Source organism: Somniosus microcephalus, chromosome 16 (genome assembly GCF_052327205.1).
Source record: "Somniosus microcephalus isolate GS21.2 chromosome 16, FLI_Smic_1.0, whole genome shotgun sequence".
Taxonomy (NCBI): domain Eukaryota; kingdom Metazoa; phylum Chordata; class Chondrichthyes; order Squaliformes; family Somniosidae; genus Somniosus; species Somniosus microcephalus.
Window position 1 is genome coordinate 19,921,817 of NC_141002.1, and position 22,899 is coordinate 19,944,715.

The following is a 22,899-nucleotide window of genomic DNA, read 5'->3' on the forward strand; positions in this document are numbered from 1 at the left end:
GGAGATGAGGCGCTCTTTTGGTTGAACCAAACATAAACAAATAGACTGTAACTAATTAAACTTTAAATAAACCTTAACAAATCAAATTAAAATTTGATTGTCCAAAGGGGGAGATGAGGCACTCCAGTCCCCGCGGCGCCCACCTGTCTAATTATCAAGTCTCCACTGCGAAAGTTAGCGCGTTAATGATTGGCAATTCACCACCTGACGTCATCACGTGCACGTGAGTGACGTAACGGGACATTTTGACACAATTTGTCATCGCGTGGTGATTGTTTACAAATGAAAACCTATTCGCCTTTTGCATTTAACTGCCCTTTTAAGTGAAAGTACTGCACAGTACTTGCCATAGTGATTGCTAAACGTCTGCATTTATGCTTTCTCCACTTTGATCTGCCCCATAACCTTCACAACAAAACGCAGTCAACGAGATGTGCAGCAGACTGACCGAAACATCTTCATTTTATCATTATCATCTGGTCTGGCCAATGCACCTTGTTGGGGGGGGGAGGTTACTATTGTGCAATACGCCTATCAAAAAGACAGGCACGTTTTGAAACCGACAGCCGTAGGATAAATATATCATAATTAAACAAAATGAAACCTACAAACTTTAAGACAACATATAACACAATGATGAGGAAAGCAACGTCAGGCGCCGATGTACTTGTTTGCAAAAAAAACACGAAATGAAGGTGAAATGCATTGCAAATATTTCCAGGCGTATTTTATTTGCAAAACAAAACAAGACAACATATATTGCAAATGTTTGTGCGTGCATTTTATTTGTACATTTACGCATATTCATACGCATTTTAAATGCGTTGCAAAGATTTATTACTACTAGGCATTGCAAATATGCATTTTAATCACGTTGCAAACATTTACTTCCACATGCATTTTAACTGCAAAAGCACGAGCAGGGTCACACGCAGAATTGCTTTTTAAAAAAAAATACCACATTTAAAAAGCAAATGTGTTGCTGTGCGCGGCGTTTGATTGGAACGTTGGAGGACGCAATAGAACGTGGTGTCGGCGGGGAGGGGAACCAGTCGAATTCGGTGACATAAAAGCGGCGGCGCGCGCCGGAGTGGCGGCCAGGCGGAGGATGCGCCGCAGTCCCGGGGTCAGCAGCAGCACTTGGAGAACGGCAGCAGGCTGATAGCGGCCCACCGGTGCAAAGCACGCACGTCTCCCTTTCTCTTGTGCGGTGACGCCGTTTTCCGATGCTTTAGCTGTCGACTGTTCGCCGTATTTCCCCCCCTCCACCCATCCCGGAGTTAGGAAGCAGCAGCAGCAGCAGGCGGCGAGATGAAGATGAAAACCGAGAAGGGGTCCCCTTCCGAAGGCGGCGACGGTACCGCGTTGCTCCAGGGACCGGCCCCGTTCATTCAGGCTCTGGCGGCGGCGAGCAGCCAGTATCAGGCTTACGAGACGTACTTAGAGAATGGCATGATTTGCCTCAAGCATAAAATCAGAAATATTGAGAAAAGGAAGGTAATCTCTGAGCATCTCCTCCCCCGCCCCCTTCACCTCCCTCTCTGTTGCTATGGTTCTGAGTCCATTTGATGCTACCTGATTATTTCTGCAGTGTCAGTTGCTGCAGTCTAACTGCAATGCATTCGGTTACACCGGGTTCCCATCCGTGTCTGTTTGCAAAAATCTATCCAACTCCTGAACTTTGCATTCAGGTTTTTCAAAAAAAGTGTTTCTCCAATTTACTTGACTTTGCAATTTTTTTTTTTTAATCCCTTTTCGTTCACGCAGCTTAAACATTACAAGTTCCCTAAACACTCGGATGTTTCTATATTAAGGATACACGTTTGGCTTTCGAAGTGTTAAAAGGGGCAGCGCCCAGATTGCGCAGTTATGTTCTCCTCTCTCCACCCCCCCCTTTCCAAAAATGTGGAGTGCCTAAATACTTTGCAGAAGGTTAAAATAGCGGCCAAGCGAATGCTGTGTTGGCCGAGTCTGGACCATTTTAAACAAAATAAGACCCACCCACCCTGGGCTATGAGAGCGTTCAGTACAGCGTTGCGGTTGCACTGAGACAGTGTCTTTGCATTCTCTGCCCCAATTGTCTAACCTGTGAAGTCGCTGCACATTTCGTAAACAGCGCGGAAACATAATCGCTTTGCACTCTCTCTTAAATAGGGAGCTTGGTGGCTTTTTTCCTTGCTTAAATTTTCAGATTTAATTTGTATGCTTGAGATGATTTGAGTTTTTTTCCCAAACGCTTTAGGCGGAACCTGTATCGCGGGACTTCAGTTTTTTTTTGTATTGTCACTTATCGCACTGTCTAGCTGATACATAGGATCAATAGAATGGTTACAGCACGGAAGGCGGCCATTCGGCCCGTCGTGCCCGTGCCGACTCTCTGCAAGCCCCACTCCCTTGTCTTTTCCCTGTAGCCCTGCATTTTTTTCCTTCAGATACTTATCCAACTCCTTTTTTGAAAGGTAAGATTGAGTCTGCCTCCACCATCCTTTCAGGCAGTGCATTCCAGATCCTAACCACTTGCTGTGTGTAAAAGAAAAGGTCGTGTGCCTTTGGTTCTTTTGTCAATCACCTTAAATCTGAGTCCTCTGGTTCTTGACCCTTCTGCCAATGGGAACAGTTTCCCTCTATCTAGATCCTCAATTTTGAATGCTTCTATCAAATCTCCTCTCAACCTTGTGTTCCAAGGAGAACAACCCCAGCTTCTCCAGTCTATCAATGTAACTGAAGTCCCTCATTCCTGGAATCATCTTTCTGCACTCTAAGGCCTTCACATCCTTCCTGGAGTGTGGTGCCCAGAATTGGACACCGTACTTCAGTTGGGGCCAAACCAGTGTTTTATACAGGTCATCATAATTTCCACATTTTTGTACTCGCTCTCTATTTATGAAGTCCAGGATCCTGTAAGCCTTTTTAACTGCTGTCTCAACCGGCCCTGCCACCTTCAACGATTTGTGCACACATACCTGCAGGTCTCTGTTCGTGCAACCCCTTTAGGATTGTACCATTGAGTTTATATGTCCTCTCATTCTACCAAAAGTTGCATTGTTAGCAAGCCCATTTTTAACTGAGCACCATTTGTACATTGTTTTAACAATGTAATTGCTGAATTGTGGTACAGTAGCAAGTAACTTGATCTGTTCCCCTTCTAAAGCTGCTTCATATTTGAAGTAGGACATGCAGGAATTGGCCCTTCCATGTGTCCTGTTGGAATGCATGTAGTAATTGACCTACCTTTTGACCCTCTTGGGTCAAAGCTTGCAGTATTACTTGTTTTATGCAGCACTTGTGCACTTTACAACTTAACCTTCAGTGGATAATGGGCATTCTATAGCTTCACAAATAAGGTTGCATTGTGAATCTGAAGTGTCTATTATAGGATAACATATTAAAAAAGCTTTTGCTAAAACAGATCGAGTATATATTTATTTCCCTTGCAAGTACCTCAATGGAAATGCAGTTGAACACAACATTGTTTTCAGGGCGAGCCAATATTTTGTTCAATACACATTATTTCTCATTGAATATCAATCTCTTCCAGCCATATGAAACACTCCAACTTAAATTGTTCTAGATAAACCCTTGGTATGAATTCCATTACTGTGCATACGGTGAATGTGATTGGCATGCATAACCATGTGGTGCTTTTTTTTTTCCCCAAGGCAAAACTGGATGACTATAAAGAGCGCCTAAAACAAGAAGAACTGAATCCGGATCAATTGGTATGTATCTTTGAATTGGTTAATCCTAGTGGTTGGTAACCTCCCAAACCTGTAGTTTTCAGGCTCCAAGACTCGCTATTGTGGAGCTGAAAAGCTATTCAAATCAACGCTACTATATTTTCTCTCCTATTACTAAACTCAAACTAAATTTAAGCTTGAACAATCGAACATTCCCTGTATCATTAGTTGCTACCTGTATGTGAAATTCAATTTGTATTCTTAAGCCTCATGCTTAACATCCTGCCTCTATATTTTGAATAAGCTTCCCATTTAACTTGGGCTTGTATTGAACATTTATTTTGCAGTCTTGCTTTGGAGATGTTAAATTGCCAACTTAAACTCTGTGAAATGAGCAGTTTGCACTCGCCAAGATCTCTTCATAGCTATATGGCAGTTTTTATATTGGATTTGAGATACAAACTGCATATGCTCAACAGCTACTGAAACTGCAGCTAAGATCTTGCTGTGTGGAAGTATAGATTGGGTATTTTTCTTTGAGGCTAACATAAAACTGGTCAGAATTGTTTGTTTACTGCTTATTCCAATGCTCTCTTGGCTGGCTGTCTACTCTCTGTAAACTTCAGCTCCTCAAACTCTGCTGGCTATCAACCATAGCTTGCATTTATATACAGGAAACTTTGGTTTATCTGGAGGTTGTATGTCCGGAAACCTCGATCTACCGGCAGAAATCAGGAGCCATTTTGTTAGGTGTTTTTTTTCTTCTCGTGGCTTTGTTTTCAACAGTCGGGCTCTGGAAAGTCTCTCTGAAGCTGTTGCTAAGCTACAGAGATGCTTCCAAGGTACGGGCTGACTGTTTACAAGCTGTTGCTAAGCAACAGTATTTGTTGTCAGATACAGAGATGAAAACCTCCGTATGCTTCAACATTAACTTTGTATGTCTGGAAGTTTTGATAGATCGGCAACAACTCGGTCCCGTCGGTGCCGGATATAACAAAGTTTCCTGTAGTGCCTTTTAATGTAGGAATTTGCAAACAAGGATAAGAATTTTAACATCTGTTGCTGGACCGGGAACCATTGTTGTTCCATGATGGGTTTATGGGATGGTGACTGTTAGGATATGGGCAGGAGAGTTTTGGATGACCTCTAGTGTATATAGAGGGTGCAAGATGGGAGGCTGGCCAGGAGAGCATTGGAATAGTCAAGTGTAGAGGTAACAAAGGCATGGATGAGGGATTTTACAAGAGGTGGGGCAGTGATGGATGTAATGGAGGTGAAAGTAGGTGGTCTTGGTGATGGATATGGAGTTGGAAGCTCATCTTGGGGACAAGTGGGATGGCAAGGTTGTGAATGGTCTTGTTCAGCCTCACAGTAGCCAGGGAGACCAATGGAGTCGGTGGCTCGGAAGTGGAGTCTGAGGCAGGGGCCAAATACAATGGCTTCAGTCTTCCCAATAGTTAGTTGGAGGAAATTTCTGCACATCCAGTACTGGATAGCAAGCGAGCAGCGTGACTCGGTGGTGGGTGAGGTAGAGCTGGGTGTCGTGGTGTACATGCGGAACCTGACTTGTTTTCTGATGTCGCTGAGGGGCAGCATGTAGATGAGCAATAGGATTGAGCCAAGGATAGATCCTTGGGGGACATGAGGTAATGGAGTGGGAAGAGATGGACCCACACCAAGTCCTGTTCACCCATCACCCCTGTGCTCACTGACCAGCATTGACTGACGCAACACCTTGAATTTAAAATTATCATCCTTGTGTTCAAATTCCTCCATGGCCTTGCCTTCATCCCTCCCTATCTCTAACTCCTCCAGCCCTACAAACTTTCCAGATCTCTGCACTCCAATTCTGGTTTCTTGCACTTCTGATTTCCATTGCCCCTCCATTGGTGTCCATGCCTCCCTAAACCTCTTTGCCTCTTTGACCAAGTTTTTGGTCACCTGTCCTAATATCTCTAGTGGCTTGGTAACAATTTTGTTTGAAAACGCTCCTGTGAAGTGCCTTGGGACATTTTACTACTTTTTTAAAGGTGCTATATAAATAAATGAAGTTGTTGCTTGGCCTTCATGCTGTCATTGTTTTGACATTTTGCACGAAGGTGGGAAATTTATTTGGAGATGACTTGATTACCTGTGAACTTGTTAAAATTGCATGTTGCTGCTTTCTGAAACTTTTTCCTGAAACCTTTTTGCTTTTTTACGTGCACTATGTATGGAGGATATCTCATGATCAATTCTTGGTCCAGTTGTTTGCCATTTATTAGCAGAAGCTGTATGAAGTAATAAAACTGACCAATTACCATTGTAAATAGGCTGACATGCAAGTGAGTGCATGAATGAGGCCTGGCCCTAACTCTGTATTTCAGCACCACTTACTAACATGCTCTAACTTTTGAAAGCTCACTCAAATAGTACACTGCATACAGAGTTAATCTTACTGCATTTGTTAACTTCCCTTGACTGCCAACCAAACCAGCTGGTTACATAGAATTGTAATGGACCTGAGCTGGAGAATCAGTGAATGAGACACCTGACCAAAATTGCTTCAAGGGTGGGAACATTTTGATATGTACTAGAGTAGATCTTCTCATAAGTAATGCACCATAATCTTTCCTCCTCCTCTTCCCTCCTTATTGTGCAATACAGAGGGAGGGGAAAAGAAGAAAATCAGCTGAACTTCTCCCAGATGAAATATATTGGTGCTAACCATATGTGGTGGAGCATTTTGGGTGTTTTCTGTGGGCTAATGAGAATAAGTTAGCTGGTATGGGCAGAAGCTAGACAGAACAGCATCTAGAGAATAATAGGAAGGGGACACAAGATTTTTGTGCTCCTTCCTCAAACTTGTCCATACAAAAATTTAAGCTCTCAATACTGTCACTTGGTCTCAATTGGTTACAATTCTTGTGCTGGTTTATGTTCTTACTGTGAGCTATGTAATTGCTGCAGCAAAACAAGCTGTACTTTTCAGAGAAAACCAAAGATTTTGCTATAACTAACTTTATCATTAAAATACTTTATCATATTTTGCAAGACAAAAATTCAACCATTTGAGTATTAGAATTTTGCTATGTGTAAATATTGTGTAGTTCTCCAACTATTTGTAAACTGGCCACTGTCTGGCTAAAATGCAGCCATAAATGATTTTTTTGGAAAAATCTCAGAACTTTTGGTTTGAGGTCTTAGTTTGGGCATTTAAATCCAAGACCATAATGCACTAATGCTGTCTTTCACAGGATGCTGTAGAGAAATATGACGAAGTAATTCACAATCTGGAATTTGCTAAGGAGCTGCAAAAAACCTTTGCTGCTCTCAACCAAGAGGTAAGATCTTCTGCTTTGCTGCTAATGGGCTCAGGGAGGGATGGGCACATAGCACTGGAGGTGAACTGTGTTGGATTGTGTGGTCTGCATCTTGAACAGATGCTATTCCTCACTGTTGGAAACTTCAAGATATGGAATTACAGGGGCTGCAGCATAAAGCTTTTGAATTTGCTGTACCAACATTGAATAACTGCCTACCGATTTACTCTTGAATGTGAGATCTTACTTGAATCTTCATGGGTATTAATGACATCAACTCAGTTGGCAGTTTGGACTCTTGTGCAATTTTCTGCTATTTGGTTTTGTAAAATTGCAACTGTGGCAACATGCTGTGACCTAGACAGTGTTTGTGCTGTCTGAATGTTGGCAATGCAAGTTTAATACCAGCATTTGCACAGGCCGATTGCACCAAAAAATGATGGTGGCTCTTGATATTTGACACTATCTTTCACAACTGCAGATGGACTTTTCAAAATGGAGATATTTCTCCATTTTTTTTTTTGTCAAGTTTCTACCCTAATGACCTGTGCATAGTTCCTCAGTGGCAGTCACCTTGTGGTATCTTGCCCAAGTAGCACTTGGTTTTCATGTCAATCTTGATAATTGTTGATGACCTGTTCATGGGGCATCAACTGGTCCTGATCCACATGCATCTTTAGCAAGCTTGGCAGGATAGTTATCAAGAGAAAACTCTACCTTTTTTTGTCCCCTGCCGCCCCTCTCTCTAACATTGAGGCCATTTGCTGTGCTGATCTAATTTAAGATTGACTAATGGGCACAGACTAGATTGAGCCTTGGTCCTTCCTGGTCTGGTGCAGTTGGCCACTCCCTTAACTGACCTAATCATCAAAGGAACACTGGACCTTGGTTTAAGCTCAAATCCCAGATTTTTTGATTTTTATGGTTTTCTTTTGAACAGCTGCTAAAAGCACAAAGGAAAACTCTGCGACGTGAACAACTTCTGAGGACGGAGATGGAGAAGAGACGTCTGTATACCGTATTGCACGTTCGATATGTACTGGAGAACTTCAACAAGGAGCACGTTCGGAATGACTTCAGAGATGGTCTTAACGGTGCATTTCTCATTTCACGGAAGGATATTGGTTACCTCAAGGACTTCTGTAAACTTGCCTCTCCTGAAAGGAATGAAAGAATGTCGTAAGTAATGGCTTGACATGTGGTTGTTCATAGCATCTTCTGTGTAATGGTTTTTAAAAATTCATTCTTGGGATATGGCCATTGCTGGCATTTATTGCCCACCCCTGGTTGCCCCTTGAGGAGGTGGTGGTCCTTCTTGAATTGCTGTAGTCCTCGTGAAGGTGCTCCCACAATGCTGTTGGGTAGGGAGTTCCAGGTTTTTGATCGTGACTTAACAGTAACAAGGTATTGCTAAACCTGAATAAAATTGATTTCAGGAATATATGCACTTCATAATTCCAGTATTATGCTATGCTTTTTAGAAGTAGATGGATAATCTGTGCTTGTGCATGTATACTACAGCAGTGCTTCCATAGTTTTGAAACCAGAGCTACAGCTGGATTGCATACTTGAAAACGACACCTAATTGAACCAAGATACTGAATTGGCTAAAAAACCAGTTTCAAAGGGCTACCTTAATGTAGGAGGGTAACAATGAGTGGAGCACTTGAGGTGGGTTAGAGCAGATTAATTCAGTTGGGTATCTGCTTTGAAAGCAGATGTCTCCTCACTTGGAATCCCTTTTTTAGTGGGAGCAAGCCTTTGGAGGAGTCTTTCCTCTTGGATCTTAATAATAGGTTTTTCTTTTGGCTCTGACCATTTGAATAGGGGTAGTTTGTTGCCATAGAAACAGGAGTAGGCCATTGAGACCCTCGTGCCTGTTCTGCCATTCAATGAGATCATGGCTGATCTGCAACTTAACTCCATATACCTGCCTTTGGCCCATATCACTTAATACCTTTGGTTAACAAAAAGCTAGCAATCTCCAATTTTAAAAAACAATTGATCCAGCATCAATTGCTGTTTGGGGAAGATAGTTTCAAATATCTACTGCCCTTTGTGTAGAAGTGTTTCCTAATTTCACTCCAAGGTCTGTCTCTAATTTTTAGACTATGCAGCCCTAGTCCTAGAATCCCCAACCAGGGGAAATCATTTCTCTCTCTACCCTCTGTGCCCCTAAATATCTTAAACTTCAATCAGATCACCTCTTAACCTAAATTCTGGGGCATACAACCCTAATTTGTGTAATCTCTCCTTGTAACTTAACTCTTGGAGGTCTGGGCATCATTCTGTCAAACCCTGGTTTCAAGTGATGTCTGGTATTGGTAAAGGCCCTTGACTGTGTCTGTTCTATTTCCTGCACTTCTGCTCTCACCCCTTCCCCTCCCTCCCAGAACCATGATAGGGTTCCCCTTGTCCTCACCTTCCACCCCACCAGCATCCACATTCAACGGATCATCCTCTGCCATTTCCACCATCTCCAATGTGATCCCACCACCAAACACATCTTCCCCTCACCTCCCCTTCAGCATTCCAAAGGTACTGCTCCCTCCGTGACACCCTGGTCCACTCCTCAATCACCCCCAACACCCCTTCTCCTTCACCTGGCACCTTCCTGTGCAAGTGCAGGAGAAGCAACACATGCCCTTTTACCTCCTCCCTTCCCACTGCCTGGGGGCCCCAAACACCCCTTTCAGGTGAAAGTGATTTACTTGTACATACTTGTACTTCTTGCAATTTAATATACTGTATTCGCTGCTCACGATGCAGTCGTCTCTACACTGGGGAGACCAAATGCAGATTGGGCGACCGCTTTGCAGAACACCTCTGTTCAGTCCGTAAGGGTTGCCTGTCACTAATTCTCCACTTCACTCCCACTCTGATCTCTGTCCTCAGCCTAATACATTGTTCTAATGAAGCTCAACGTAAGCTCGAGGAATAGCACCTCCTCTTTCGATTGGGCACTTTACAGCCTGCCAGACTCGACATGGAGTTCAACAATTTCAGATAATAATCCCTGCCCCCATTTTTTTCATGCAGTATGATTTTTGCCATTCCCATTTGCAACATTTTCACAGCATGTTCTTTCAATTCCTTCCTCCCCTCCTAAACCCCTCCCCCCTCTCTGCACCTGCTTAATATCTGTTACATTTTTGGCTTTTTCAGTTCTGATGAAGGGTCCCAGACCTGAAACGTTAACCCTGTTTCTCCACGGATGCTGCCTGGCCTGAGTATTTCCAGCATTTTCTGTTTCAGCTGGTCTTTCTCTGCTTACAACCTCATTTCCCTCCAGTGGTTTCTGATTGGAGGCATTACTATGAAGCCTGTTAATTTTTTCACCCAGCATCTAAGTATAATTCCACTTGGAATAAAACTGCATTACTGCTACCCTACCTGAGATTTGGTTTTGGGGCACAGATCTGGGATGTTCCTATGTCACTTGAGGGCACACCATTGACCTCTTGACCACTGCTGGGGGAAGAAAAGAAATTACCTATTTATGTATGCATGCCTGTTCTTTGTGTTTTGTCCTTTCAGTGTTGAAGATCAAATGGAATTGGTATCAAATCAAATATGGGACCTATTGGAAGGAGTTGATAAGATGGTTGCTGGTACTACCTGTAAGTTCAAATCTTGTTTTTGAAGTGAATGTGGACCTTCATTGTACATGCTAATATTAGGATCTTGGCTTCAGGAATTAAAAGTAATCATGATGCTGATCGTGGAATTTTGAAACACCTCAAGCATTTGTAGTAACTTGTGTTGATACTGAATAGTGACCATCTTGACTTTGTAAAGGTAGCATGTTTTTTCTTCTCCTAGATAAACATTTGAAGGAGATAATCAGCAAACTACTGAAGTGTGACTACTTTGATAGTATTCCAGTCCCTCACAATCCAGTCCCTCATCCAGTCCCCCTCAATGTGCTGCAGGAAGATAAAATCAAAGAGGTGCAAGTAACCTCCAAGCCTAAAGCCCTATCTGTAAAGGAATCTGGTAAGTGTAACGATCAAATAATGCACCGCAAATCCCACTAGTTTACGGTTCCCTTGCTGCAACACCACATTATTTATTTTGGTAGAGAATGCCCTTTCTCCAGTGGTATTGGGTTTGCATCCAGCCCATACTCAGTCAGCCCTCTTGGCTGCAGTAGTTCTAATTCAAATCAGTTGACTTAATTTGGTAGAGTTCTTTGGTTGTGAATGTGGTGTATAACCACCCCATGATTTGTGGACTAACTGGCCAGTTTAGTTTAGTCAGGATTTTAGCAGCGATGGTATGAAGGGCTGGGTTTAAGGGAGCAGAGAGAGATGATGGTTTAAAGTGATGCTGCCTGCACCTGGAGGAAATTCATGTCAATTGCTTGACACTGACATTTTATACCCTTGAGCAAAATATAGTTGCATTCTCCTGTCCAGTTTGTTATCATTTGAGGGTTGGCTGTTGAAACCTGCCAGTGTTCATCTTTGGAGTTGCTTGCTCAGTTGGCTGAGAAAGACTGAGGTGACCTGACCTCCACCTTCTCTTCTATTACCAGGTCCTTGCATGTCTTCAGTAACTCAAAGGTAGTGCCAAAAACTGCAGCTGCAGTTAACTGCATTTGTCTAAGTTTTATGGTTTTGGCTGTCAGCCCAACTCCTAGTGTGGTTACAGTGGGCAGAAGAAAACTGGCTTGATCATTCCTTTGGTTGGATTTGAGGCTTGAGGAAGTTGCCTTGGGAATTACTGGCATAACTCGGTATTGTAGCACTAGATGGTGGACTGAAGTGCCTACCACAGCCTACATTTTTGGCCAGAAATAACACACAATGTTTGTTTTGGGGTGTTCTAGGCTGTGCATTTCCCCATTGGCACTTGGAAACTGTGCCTGACTAGAGGGTACATGGGTGACCTGTTTACCATGGTACATTGAAAACAGCTAGAAGGTACATGACCAGATTAGTGGCATTGGTGAGGGGGGGGGGCACTCTACTTGTTAGACACTGGCTTTTGCATTGTTGTATTGGAAGGCCACAGTAGGAATTCCAAATGCTGCTCTTCACAAACTCACAAGTGACGATTTTGGGGAGCGAGTTCATTCTCCATAGAAAATTTAGGCATTTTACACTAAAGGTGCATGCATACTCTTAATTATAAACATCTAAGTGCGCAATTGAATTTTAATCTTGAACAAGTGGCACTGTTTATCCTTTCTCAAGACTCTTTACTACTCAAAAATCTACCTCCTGTTTTCTGTCACCTCCACTCGTCCGCAATTCATGCTGGCACTTTCTCTCCTTCCCACCACTCCTGACTGACTGACTGACTGACTGACTGACTTAATTCTGCAGCTGCTCCAGGAAAGGGAACTCTGCTGCAGATGGGAATTCCTGAACTGGCAAACTAGTGCAGATTCCTGTCCAGAGTTCCATCCTTGGAGCAGCAGCAGGAAATGGAGCTCACTTTTACTCTCTGCATTGCTGTCCTTGTCCTATCCAACAGTTATACATAATTTGTGTTGGCAGACCTGGTTTCAAGGAGGGCTTCACCTTGAATTTTACAAGCAGAAGTGGGCCATTTTGCTGGGTTTAATGAAGTTCTGTGATTTTTGGTTCTAGTCCCTCTGACTGTTTGGGTAGAGAAACTGTTCCTCTTCCATTTGGTGGGATTGATTGTTTTATGATAGTACTAAGAATGAATTGTTCTGTGAGCTCGGTATTCTTGGGTGCCCATATTGCAGCTACATCTCCTTTTGGCACCTGACCCAGCCTAGTGTGCAATGAGGATACTGGAACTAGTCCATTTTGAAACTCACTGGCTTCGTGTCCCAGGGTGACAGAGCAAACTTGTTGGATAGAAAGTAATAAAAGCATGACTAGTACCTCTTGGAGATTGGCAAAAAATTGGCATGGTAAAATTGAGCCTGTTAGACTTGTATAAATTGTGGCTCAGCTGCTCATTTTAATAACTATCTATATCGTGAGGTTTTCTTTAACGTCCTGCTTGTAAACTTTTTTTATTGCAGAATCTGACCTGCACCACTTGTGCTCGAATGAAGTGCAGCCAAGAGAGGTAATGAGCTATCCTTCCCACATCAGCTTTTGGTGTCTATTAAACTGTCAAATCGAGAGTATCCCTTTTTTGTTGAAGTGTTGTGCACTGTTGTGGTAACTTCGTGCTGCATTTAATTGGGCTCTGTTCTCCTATATGCACTGTAAATCGATGAAAAGCTGGGGGGAAAACAGACTTCCATTTAAATGGCAACTTTCAAGACATCCTAAAGTGCTTTGCAGCCAATGAAGTACTTTTGAAGTGTAGTCACTGTTGTAATGTAGGGAACACAGCAGCCAATTTGCACACATAGCTCCCACAAACAGCAATGAAATAAATGACCAGATGGTATGTCTTTTGTGTTTAGAGGGCTAAATACTGGGAGAACTCCTCTGCTCTTGTCTGAAAAGTGCCATGGGATCTTTTACATCCACTTGGTAGGGCAGAAGAGGCCTCTGTTAACATCTCATTAAGACGGCACCTCCAACAGTGCAGCACTCCCTCTGTACTGCACTGAAGTGTCAGACAAGATTATGCACTCAAGTCTCTCCATGGGACTTCGACCCACAATTTTCTGACTGACAAGATTGCTACCACTGAGCCACTACCTTTTTCTTCCCCCCACCCTCCTGAGTAGAATGGTTTAGTCTTAAGATCTTAGCTGTGAATTGGCTGTACCAATTCAAATCTCAACCTGATTGCTTTGAGAATTGAGGTTATCCCATGTAAGGTTTAAGTGCATCGGCATTATGACGACTATGTATAAGTAGTTTAACCATCTGATGTCTAACATTCTGGACAAATACAGAAACCAATTTGAACCAGACAAAGGAAATTAGTGACCAGCAAATTTTGAAATCACTAACTTTTCTAATTGTCTCCCTTCTGGCTTGAGGCTTTTGGTTCAGCTCAGTCTGTCGCACTGGGGGTGCCACATTTCTGGCCATCTTGTTTTTGATCAGAGTTTGTGCCAACAGTCACCTCTCCTCTTGAGCTGTGTCACACTTAACTCATTGCTGTGGACTTGTAGCTCATAACTGAAGGTTAGTGGCCATGGAGCACTTTGCCTTTTCCACTTTAATATAATGGAGCAGAAATTGGAAGTGTGTAATAGTCTCTCTTTTGGTGCTTTGCTTCTAGCAATGTGAAATTAATGTACTTGCACCTGTATAGGGTTTGCTACCAGAACTCAATTTCCTCTTTCCAGTTTTTGAATAGGCAGTACCTGAACAAAACTGACTACGCTGTAAAACAGCCAGAAAAACCAAGAAACTGGGAAGCCGAGTATGTTGGCGGGAAGCAAGAGGAGGTTCCCAAAAAATGGGACACCGACTACATCAGTAGAAAGCAGGAGGACACCCCCCCTAAAAAGTGGGATAGCGAGTACATTGATAGAAAACGAGACAAGGAGCCTGTCAAAAAGTGGGATGCAGAGTACGTCAACAGTAAGCAGGAGGAGCCGCCCAAAAAGTGGGATATGCAGTACTCTGACCTACAGGAGACGAAAAGGTGGGAACCTGGATCTGTCCCAAAGGGATCTGTCCCAAAGGGATCTGTCCCAAAGGAATCTGCTGAACCAAAGAAAATTCTGCCTGAGCCCAAAGAGGTGAGAAGACCGGCCGGCTTTGGTGGCCTAAACGCCTGCACATCATGACTGACTGTCCTTTTTCTTTTTCTCTATTTAGAAACGGGAGCGTGTATCAAAACCTGAACCTGAAGTGAAGCAAGTGGGTAAAATGGTTTTTGCTTTGAAGGACAAACCATGGTGGTGGTTAGTGGCACTTGTTCATGGAGATGGCACACTAACATTTCTAACTTTGGTGTTGGGTGTGGGAGAAGCTTTGCAACACACAATGACCAAAGGAGGATGCAGCATTTGGAAGGAGTGTCTGACTCTAAATTTGTTGCCTACAGTTCTGATTATTTTGTTCTCCTAGTAATTGACCATTTGCTGCTACTTTTATTTAAAGAATCATAATTTTGAGCACAATTAAGCCAAGTCCCTACCTTTTTAAGATTGTAGGTGGGAGAGGGAAATGCAATGCCAGTGTTGCAGAAAATGCACCAAATAGTGTTCAATTGGGTGGCATGCTCTTGATTCCCAATGCCCCCACTGTTTAAAATGGATCTTGTTCTACATGTTAGCAGTAAGGTGATGTATTGGAGGACAGGTGGGAAAATATTCAGCATGAGTGAAGCAGCAAGACTGTCTCCCACTGCCCTTTCAGTGATGACTTGTTTTTGCAGTGAGCTTGTAGTCTGTACTGGCTGCTATCAATTCATGGTGCTACTAGTTTTTAGATTGGCATGTGTGCATTTAGTGTTGACTATCTAGCAGTTAGCAAATCTGGGCTAAAGGTTGGGATGGGGCAGGGGGAGTTGAGAAACCCATGAGCTATTGGCAACACAAGGTTCTGATGACCTCCTTATGTGCTGTACACACTTGGGCAAGCCCACCTTGCTTCTAGAAACACTAGAAGACAAGTACTCGACCTACAGACAAGGTGTTGGTGTCAGTGTTTGGTTCAAGCCATCATTTCTAGTGTTTGGTTTGATGAGCAGGATAATTATGCTGTTTGTGGATCTGGTGTACATTTTCTGATCTAGTACACCTGGTGGGAATAAGTGACTGAGTAACTGTGATGGGAGATCAAAATGGGACCAACTGAAACAGAACTACCGAGGGAAAACTTGTAACTGTCTCATAACTGGGAAGGAAGAGGTTTTTGTCAACTTGTGGCAAATGTACAATAACATTGTCCAATTCCTGTCTCGTGAAGAAGTCACTTTTGTATTTAAAACAAAAATTGCCACAGATATTGATGAACCAACAAACTGGCTTCTGGTTGTCAAACTTCCCAGTTTTACTAACTGGGACTTGCGTTGATCTAAAGCATTTACATTACTTCCAATTCTATTTGACCTTTTTGCTACAGTGGGCACCATAAGTCACTGGCCTGCAAAAGTATTGGTTCTCATTTAAAGGCAGTGCAGAGATTTTGTGCACTAATATAATCCTCCTTTGCAGTTGATGTACCTGCAATTTCAGAGGATTAAAATACACTAGCTGCATGATTGTCCTTATCTGGCAAATACTGGAAGTGTCCTGTAACTGTGCTACAATGGTTAATTGTAGCATTTGCAGTAAAGATGCTGTGCCTGCTTTCTTGAGCAGCAGATGTCCAAGTGTGACTGTTAAATCTTTAGGTGTCAAAGGTGGTGCAACAGGCTGCTGCAGAATTCTGCTCAACCGCCACACTGCCAAAGGATCCCGAACTCAGGAGGCAAAAGCTTCAAGACCTGATGTCCCAGATACAAGGGACGTGTCATTTCATTCAGGTACTTTTTTTTGCACATTCTAGATTTGTCAGTGTTCTGTTGCATTTTCCTTTCACCGCATGTTACTACTTTGATCTAACAGGGTTGATTAGGGTAGTGTGGTTGTATATGGACTTTCAAAAGTCATTTGATAAATTACCAAATTGACTTGTTAGCAAAATTAAAGCCCATGGGATTAGACGGTGGCGGTGTGGGGAAAAAATTGGCAAAGGGACAGCATGCAGAGAATAGTGGTGAACGGTTGTTTTTCCAGACTAGAGGGAAGTGTACAGTGGTGGTCCCCAGGTGTTTTGTATTGGGTCCACTGCTCTTTGATATATATTATACTGGGCATAATGCAGATGACAAAACATGGAAATGTAATCAATAGTGAGGAGGATAGTAACAGACTTCAGAAGGACATAGACAGACTGGTGAAATGGGTAGACGCATGGCAGATAAATTTAATGCAGAGAAGTGCAAAGTGATTTATTTTGGTACGAAGAATGGGAGGGCATATAAACTAAATAGTACAATTTGAAAGGGGATGCAGGAACAGATCAGCATCATTAAGAATTGGACAGGGATATTGACAGGTGAAGTGACAATTCTGACAGTTCATTGAGTAATGGCCGGTCCTGCTGTTATCTACATGTCTGCAACTGTGACTTCAAATTCATAGTCAGTCTTTATTTGCATTGCATAGTATGTACACATCTTTGGAGGTGGCAGGACAAGTAGAGAAGGTTGTTGAACCATATGGGTCCTTAGCTTAATTAATAGAGGAATCCAGTACAAAAGCAAGGAAGTTATACTAAACCTTTCTAAAACACTGGTTAGGCCCCAGCTAGAGTATTGTGTTCAATTCTGGGTGCCACACTTTAGGATGTCAAGGCCTTGGCGAGGGTGCATAAGAGATTTATTAGAATAATGGTACCAGGGATGAGGGACTTCAGTTATGTGGAGAAGTTGTTCTCTTTAGAACAGAGATGGTTAAGGAGTTTTGATAGAGGTGTTCTAAATCATTAAGGGTTTTGATGGAGTAAACCAGAAACTTTCTAGTGGCAGAAGGGCTGGTAACCAGAGGACACATTTAAGGTGAATGGCAAAAGAACTAGAGGCAACATGAAACTTTAGTGTTGTTTTGATCTGGAATGCACTACCTGAAAGGATGGTGGAAGAAAATTCAAAAGTAACATTCAAAAGGGAATTGGATAAATACTGGAAAGGGAAAAAATTACAGGCTATGGAGCAAGAGCAGAGGAGTGAGACTAATTGGAGTCCCAGGACATTCCCCTATCAAGAGTTGGCACTGGCACAATGGGCTGAATGACAACCTCTTGTGCTGTATCCTTCTACATTATCACCAAGGTTTTGATAGGAAAGTTTCACACTTGTGGTTTGGCCTCTTCTCTCTGACACTGCCTTGTATTTTCAATCCATTGTTGTACCAGCTTTCCTCTTGTTTCTGTCCAGTTCTCTTGTCTGCTGTGAAGTAACAGCTGCTTAGTTTCAGGTTTCTTTAAACCTGAATGCATCTCACTCCTTGGATCACTTTTGAAGCCCCAGCCAATATAAGTAATCTTTGTTTCCTCTGTCTATCATAATTGCCCTGGAACCCTTTTTGCCTGCAAGTCATTCAGTCTTGAGGACCAGAAATGAAGTCCTTTTCAAAGTGGATGACCAAAACTTGTGTATCTATCCTTGCATTCTCAGACTTCATTTGTTTTGACACTTCATTTGGTATTGTAAGTGGATTTCAGTATAGTAGTTCATGTACAGAAGTATTCTGGTCAGTAGGTGAGCTCTTGTAACTATTTAAAAACTGAAATTGAGGAACAATTTTTGCTTTTTTATTAAACTCTAGGATTCTATGTTGGATTCTGACACCTCCTCAAAAAGTGCTATTGGATCACAGAAGGCTGCCATATTGTTCAAAACTGCAGGTACGAGGCTTTTTCTCCCTCCCCTCAAGGCTTTTAATACAGGACCACGGCTAAGCGTGTTACGACTGCACTGCAAGGTGACGAGCATACACCAATCTGAGCTGAAGCTACACTTCTTTGTGTTCAAATCTTGTTGGGTTTTAAGACCAGTTACAAGAGCTTCGGAGTAAGGCATCTTGTTTAAAAGTAAAACTCTTATGGAGACTTAATGCTTTCCACTTGGCTTGTGTTAAAAGCAGATTTCTGAAATTGTGCATTTGCAAAGGATGTAAATTCAAGAGTTTGGAAAAAGCAGAAGGATTGTGTTTGAACACTGGCAGTGTCTGCTGTTCTACCTAGTGTCCATAAGCTGCTCAGCAGACAATCTGAGTACCATGATCCCAAGATTTTATGAATTAACTTCTGAGCCTGTCAGTTTTGTGTAGAAGTGGGGAAATGTAACAGCACAATTTCATGGATCAAAATGCTAATGTAGCTTTCAGGCTGGTGGATGGATTTTAATTGCCATTAAAATATCAATTACGTGGGTCTGGTTTGCTGCCCTCTTGACCCGATCAGACAAATCAACATCAGCCTGTGATATTACCAAGGTATAATTAGGAGGCTGGTTTCTGATTAAACCATAGTCAGGAGGAAAAATTGACTAGTTTCTGTTCTAGCATACCACCTCTGAATTGCTGCTTGCCAGAAGGTGCACAGCTAGAGGTGAGGCTGAGATGAATTTGCTGTCTTGAGCTTCAGCTGCTGCAAGGCTGCTGATTCCCATGTGACTGGGGTGGGACTGTGGGATGTGGTTTTTGTACTTGTGCTGTAATCTGTACTTGGTATCCTGTATCATTTTTTCTAGAATACTTGGAGCCTAAGTGCAACTGTGGCCCTTTGCAGAAAGATCAGATACTTGATGTGTAAAAAGTTTCAAGAACCTCCTTAAAACTCACCTTTTTGACTAAGCTTTTGGTCACCCCCTTAATATTTCCTCCTTTGGCTTGGAATCCATTTTATTCCCTTGGATTACACTTTAAGACACTCCTTAAAACCTACCTCTGATCAGGCTTTTGCTCACCTAATATCTTGTGGCTCAGTCAAATTTTGTTGATGGGTCCTGTGAAGCACCTTGGGACTTTTTTACTATGTTAAAGGTGTATAAATGCAAGTTGCTTTCCAAAGAAAAACTCTGCATAGTGGGTATTATTTTGGTAGCCAGATAGTAAGGCTGGCTAATAGGGAATGGGTCAGCATAACTTTAATCTAATGTGCATTTTGTCTTGTCTTTTGAAGCTGAACTGTGGTACTTTGATTCTTGATGATCTTCAGCTCTCAGAAGGAATATGTGCATTGGATTACAATGTGGTATTTTTGTAGTGAGTCCACTGAAAATGGAGTAGGATATATCTGTTGATGGCCTCTTGTTCCCTTCAAAATGACATACTGATGCAACTCGAGGATCTGTGTGTTGGTTGTTGGCAAATGAGGTTAAATTCTCCAAACCTAATGGAGCATTGAGTATTGATAGTGAATCTGCGTTCCTGCACTCCAAATATTTGAAGCATGCTTCACCAAGCAGTCGAATGTATTCCCTTTTTAGTCAGTATTGTAGCTACAATAACTGCATAGCAAGGCAGTGCATACATTGGGAGTGGTGGTCACATTTTCCTGCATTGCTTCTGTGCCCAGCATATGTCTTCAATGCTGGAGGGGAAAGAAACATTGCATTTACATCATGCCTTTCATGACTTCTGTCCCAAAGTGCTTTACAGCCAAGGAAGTACTTTTGAAGTATAGTCTCTGCTGTAGGAAACATGTCAGCCAATTTGTGCACAGCAAGGCCCTATAAATAGCAAGGAGATAATGACCAGATAATTGTTTTTGTAGTGGTGTTGGTTGAGGGGCAAATATTGGCCAGGACACCAAGCTCACTCCTAGATGGGCATAAAAGATCCCATGGCATTTGAGAGGACATACAGTTTAACATCTCATCTGAAAGTTGCTACCTCTGACAGTGCTGCACTTACTCAGTACAGCAGAAGCCAACCTAAATTATGTTCAAGTCTCTGGACAGTGTACTGATGGAATTTGGCATTGCTTTCCATTTTTCCTCTGTCCTTTTTCTCTTTTTCCCCCCCCCCCCCCCCCCCCAAGATTCTCCAGTACTTATAAGAAGCTGAGGTGACCTTTCTGGTCCTTGACTCATGATTATTAACAATTATAAAATGGGCTTGCCATTTGTGTATTGGACAGCTTTCCTGATCTGTGCCAGTTTTAACAAGTGTTTTTTCTTGATTAGCTCCAAAAGAACAGAAGCAGCAAAACAAGACTGAAATAGTTCCATCCCCATCTAAGGTAAGAATTAACTTTACATTTGGCTAGAAGTTTAAAGGGTGTTTGAGAACTTTCATTTTGGAGGCTTCAGTGACACTTGTTCCAAGTCTTTGATGTAACTAACTCTGTAGCTGAAGTGCTTGCTGCCAGTTGTGGTACTTGGTTCCCCTGTACTGGGAGTTGGAATTCTAATTTTGGATTGCTATCTGGTGGCAGCTACTGCTGATGGGGTGTGGTTTGTGCTGGCAAGATTTAAATTGGTTGTGATTGTAGTTGAATGCTGTTCAGGAAGAATTGCACTTTGATGTGGTTAACCTCTTCAGGAGAGACAGTTAGTTTTAAGCTTTGCATGAAATTGCTGCAACAAACTCAAACCGCTTGTAGCACAGCTGATAATTGGGTGCCCTACGAAACATAGAAACATAGATAGGAGCAGGAGTAGGCCATTCGGCCCCTTGAGCCTGTTCTGCCATTTAATGCAATCATGGCTGATCATCCAAATTCAGTACCCTGTCCCTGCTTTCTCCCCATATCCCTTGATCCCTTTAGCCTCAAGAAATATATCTAACTCCTTCTTGAATATATTTAAGTTGGCCTCAACTACCTTCTGTGGTAGAGAATTCCACAAGTTGACCACTCTCTGGGTGAAGAAATTCCACCTCATTTCAGTCCTAAATGGCTTACCCCTTATCCTTAGACTGACCCCTAGTTCTGGACTCCCCCACCTAAACTCCACTCTACAGTGCCATGAGAGTGCTTGTAGTATGACGATTCCAATTTACATCTTCAGAGCAGCTATTGTAAAGGCTTCTAATATTGCATGAACTCTTGCTGGAGATGACTGGCTTCTGAGATGAGATTTTACTTCACTAGAGACCCTCTGCTGTATTGGAACCTTTGATCTACTGTCAACTTGGTACTTTGAAGATGGCTGCAGTAGCAAACTCTTATTCAAAAGTAACCAGATGTTGACCCCCACCCCCTTTGTGCATGTTGGCTGGATTCTCTCTGACCACAGCTAACAGTTGGTAAATTGCTGTCGATCCAAACACATACTCAAATTAGCTCTAGGCTTGGGTGCAGTTTTCCCATTGTAAGAAGCTGTAGGTTCTCCAAACCATAAACTCTACCTCTGCTTGTAAAAGTTGAGGTTACTGATTTTATAATTCAAAGTTACTACTGTTCAATGCACTGCCAATACTTGGTACTGGAATTGGACATGGTCTTCATGATGCCTAGTTTTTAAGATTAATCTATTTTAATGTAAATCTGTCACATTAGCTTGTCACCTGGCTTAGTATCTTTCAGTTTATAGAATTCAATAGCACCTGTGCTGGCCTTCAGGAGCTACCCACATTGTCCCATTCTGCTACCCTTTCCCCATCTCCTTTTTGAGAAAGGAAAACCTTCAAAATATATTATTCTCTAAAGATCTGTTGTAGATTTTGCTTCTGCCACTCTCTGGTAGGTAACCATTTTTTAAAAAATAAATCAGAAATTTATGGCCTCTAGCTACTGACTCACCGACCACAGGAAATGATTTTTCCCAACTGATTTTACTTTATCAAAATAGCTCTAGTTGTCTCATCAATTATTCTGTTGAGTTTCTCCCCCTTTACCCCCCCCCCCCCCCCCAACCCCTTGGTTAGAGCAGCTCTGGTATTTAGCAGTATTTGGGGAAATGGTTGAACAGCCTTCCCAATGACATTCTAATGGGTATGACTACATCAAATTCTACAAACTCTAACCTGCAATGTGCTCTTGGCAAATAGTACACATACCAAGAGAGCCAGGATACTTGCAACCAAATAATTTAAAATTGACCGTTACACTGGTAGAAAAAGTAGCAAATGTACCCCAGATACTTGCATGCTGCGTTCCTGTCTCGGGTGTGGGAAGTTGAGTTATAGCTGTCTCTGCAGAGTTTCCTTGCTGCTATTGCTCTCACCCAGTGTGTTGGCATGAGTTTGGGAGAAAATCATTCGGTGGACTGCTTAGAACTTTTTCCTTCCCTGCCCACAGGAAATAAATGCCTCTACTCTTTTACAGCCTGCTTCAGAATTGAGTGTCCTTTCCAATATTGGGGGTAGTTCAGGTTCTGATGACCAATCTTCACTATCTGGTTCTACAACTGATCTTTCGGGGCAAACACCACAGGTAAGGTAATTTAACTGACCTTCCTGCACATCTCGCTGTTATAAATTCATGACTGCTGTAGATATGGTTTCTGGTTGTGGCATTACTTGCTCCCATAAGGCCTGAATGAGTTTTATGGGATTGACTCGCTCTGCCCTATATCTATTTGCA

At 42.4% G+C, this 22,899-nt stretch overlaps 1 protein-coding gene across 7 annotated transcripts in view; it reads left to right on the plus strand.

Annotated features, from left to right (window-relative positions):
* Positions 1-1,018: 1,018 nt before the first annotated feature.
* Positions 1,019-22,899, plus strand: part of caprin2 (caprin family member 2) — a 68,378-nt gene continuing 46,497 nt past the window's right edge. For 2 of the 7 annotated variants that reach the window (XM_086008642.1, XM_086008636.1), the window contains exons 1-13: positions 1,019-1,497; positions 3,660-3,719; positions 6,914-7,000; positions 7,920-8,158; positions 10,517-10,599; positions 10,802-10,975; positions 12,984-13,030; positions 14,217-14,615; positions 14,695-14,736; positions 16,217-16,348; positions 18,195-18,273; positions 20,558-20,613; positions 22,642-22,749. In XM_086008642.1, coding sequence (XP_085864768.1) covers positions 1,312-1,497; positions 3,660-3,719; positions 6,914-7,000; positions 7,920-8,158; positions 10,517-10,599; positions 10,802-10,975; positions 12,984-13,030; positions 14,217-14,615; positions 14,695-14,736; positions 16,217-16,348; positions 18,195-18,273; positions 20,558-20,613; positions 22,642-22,749 — 1,692 coding nt within the window. In that variant the 5' untranslated portion in view covers positions 1,019-1,311. The remainder of the gene's footprint in view (positions 1,498-3,659; positions 3,720-6,913; positions 7,001-7,919; positions 8,159-10,516; positions 10,600-10,801; positions 10,976-12,983; positions 13,031-14,216; positions 14,616-14,694; positions 14,737-16,216; positions 16,349-18,194; positions 18,274-20,557; positions 20,614-22,641; positions 22,750-22,899) is intronic. The other 5 variants (XM_086008640.1, XM_086008638.1, XM_086008635.1 and 2 more) reach the window with 4 other exon arrangements.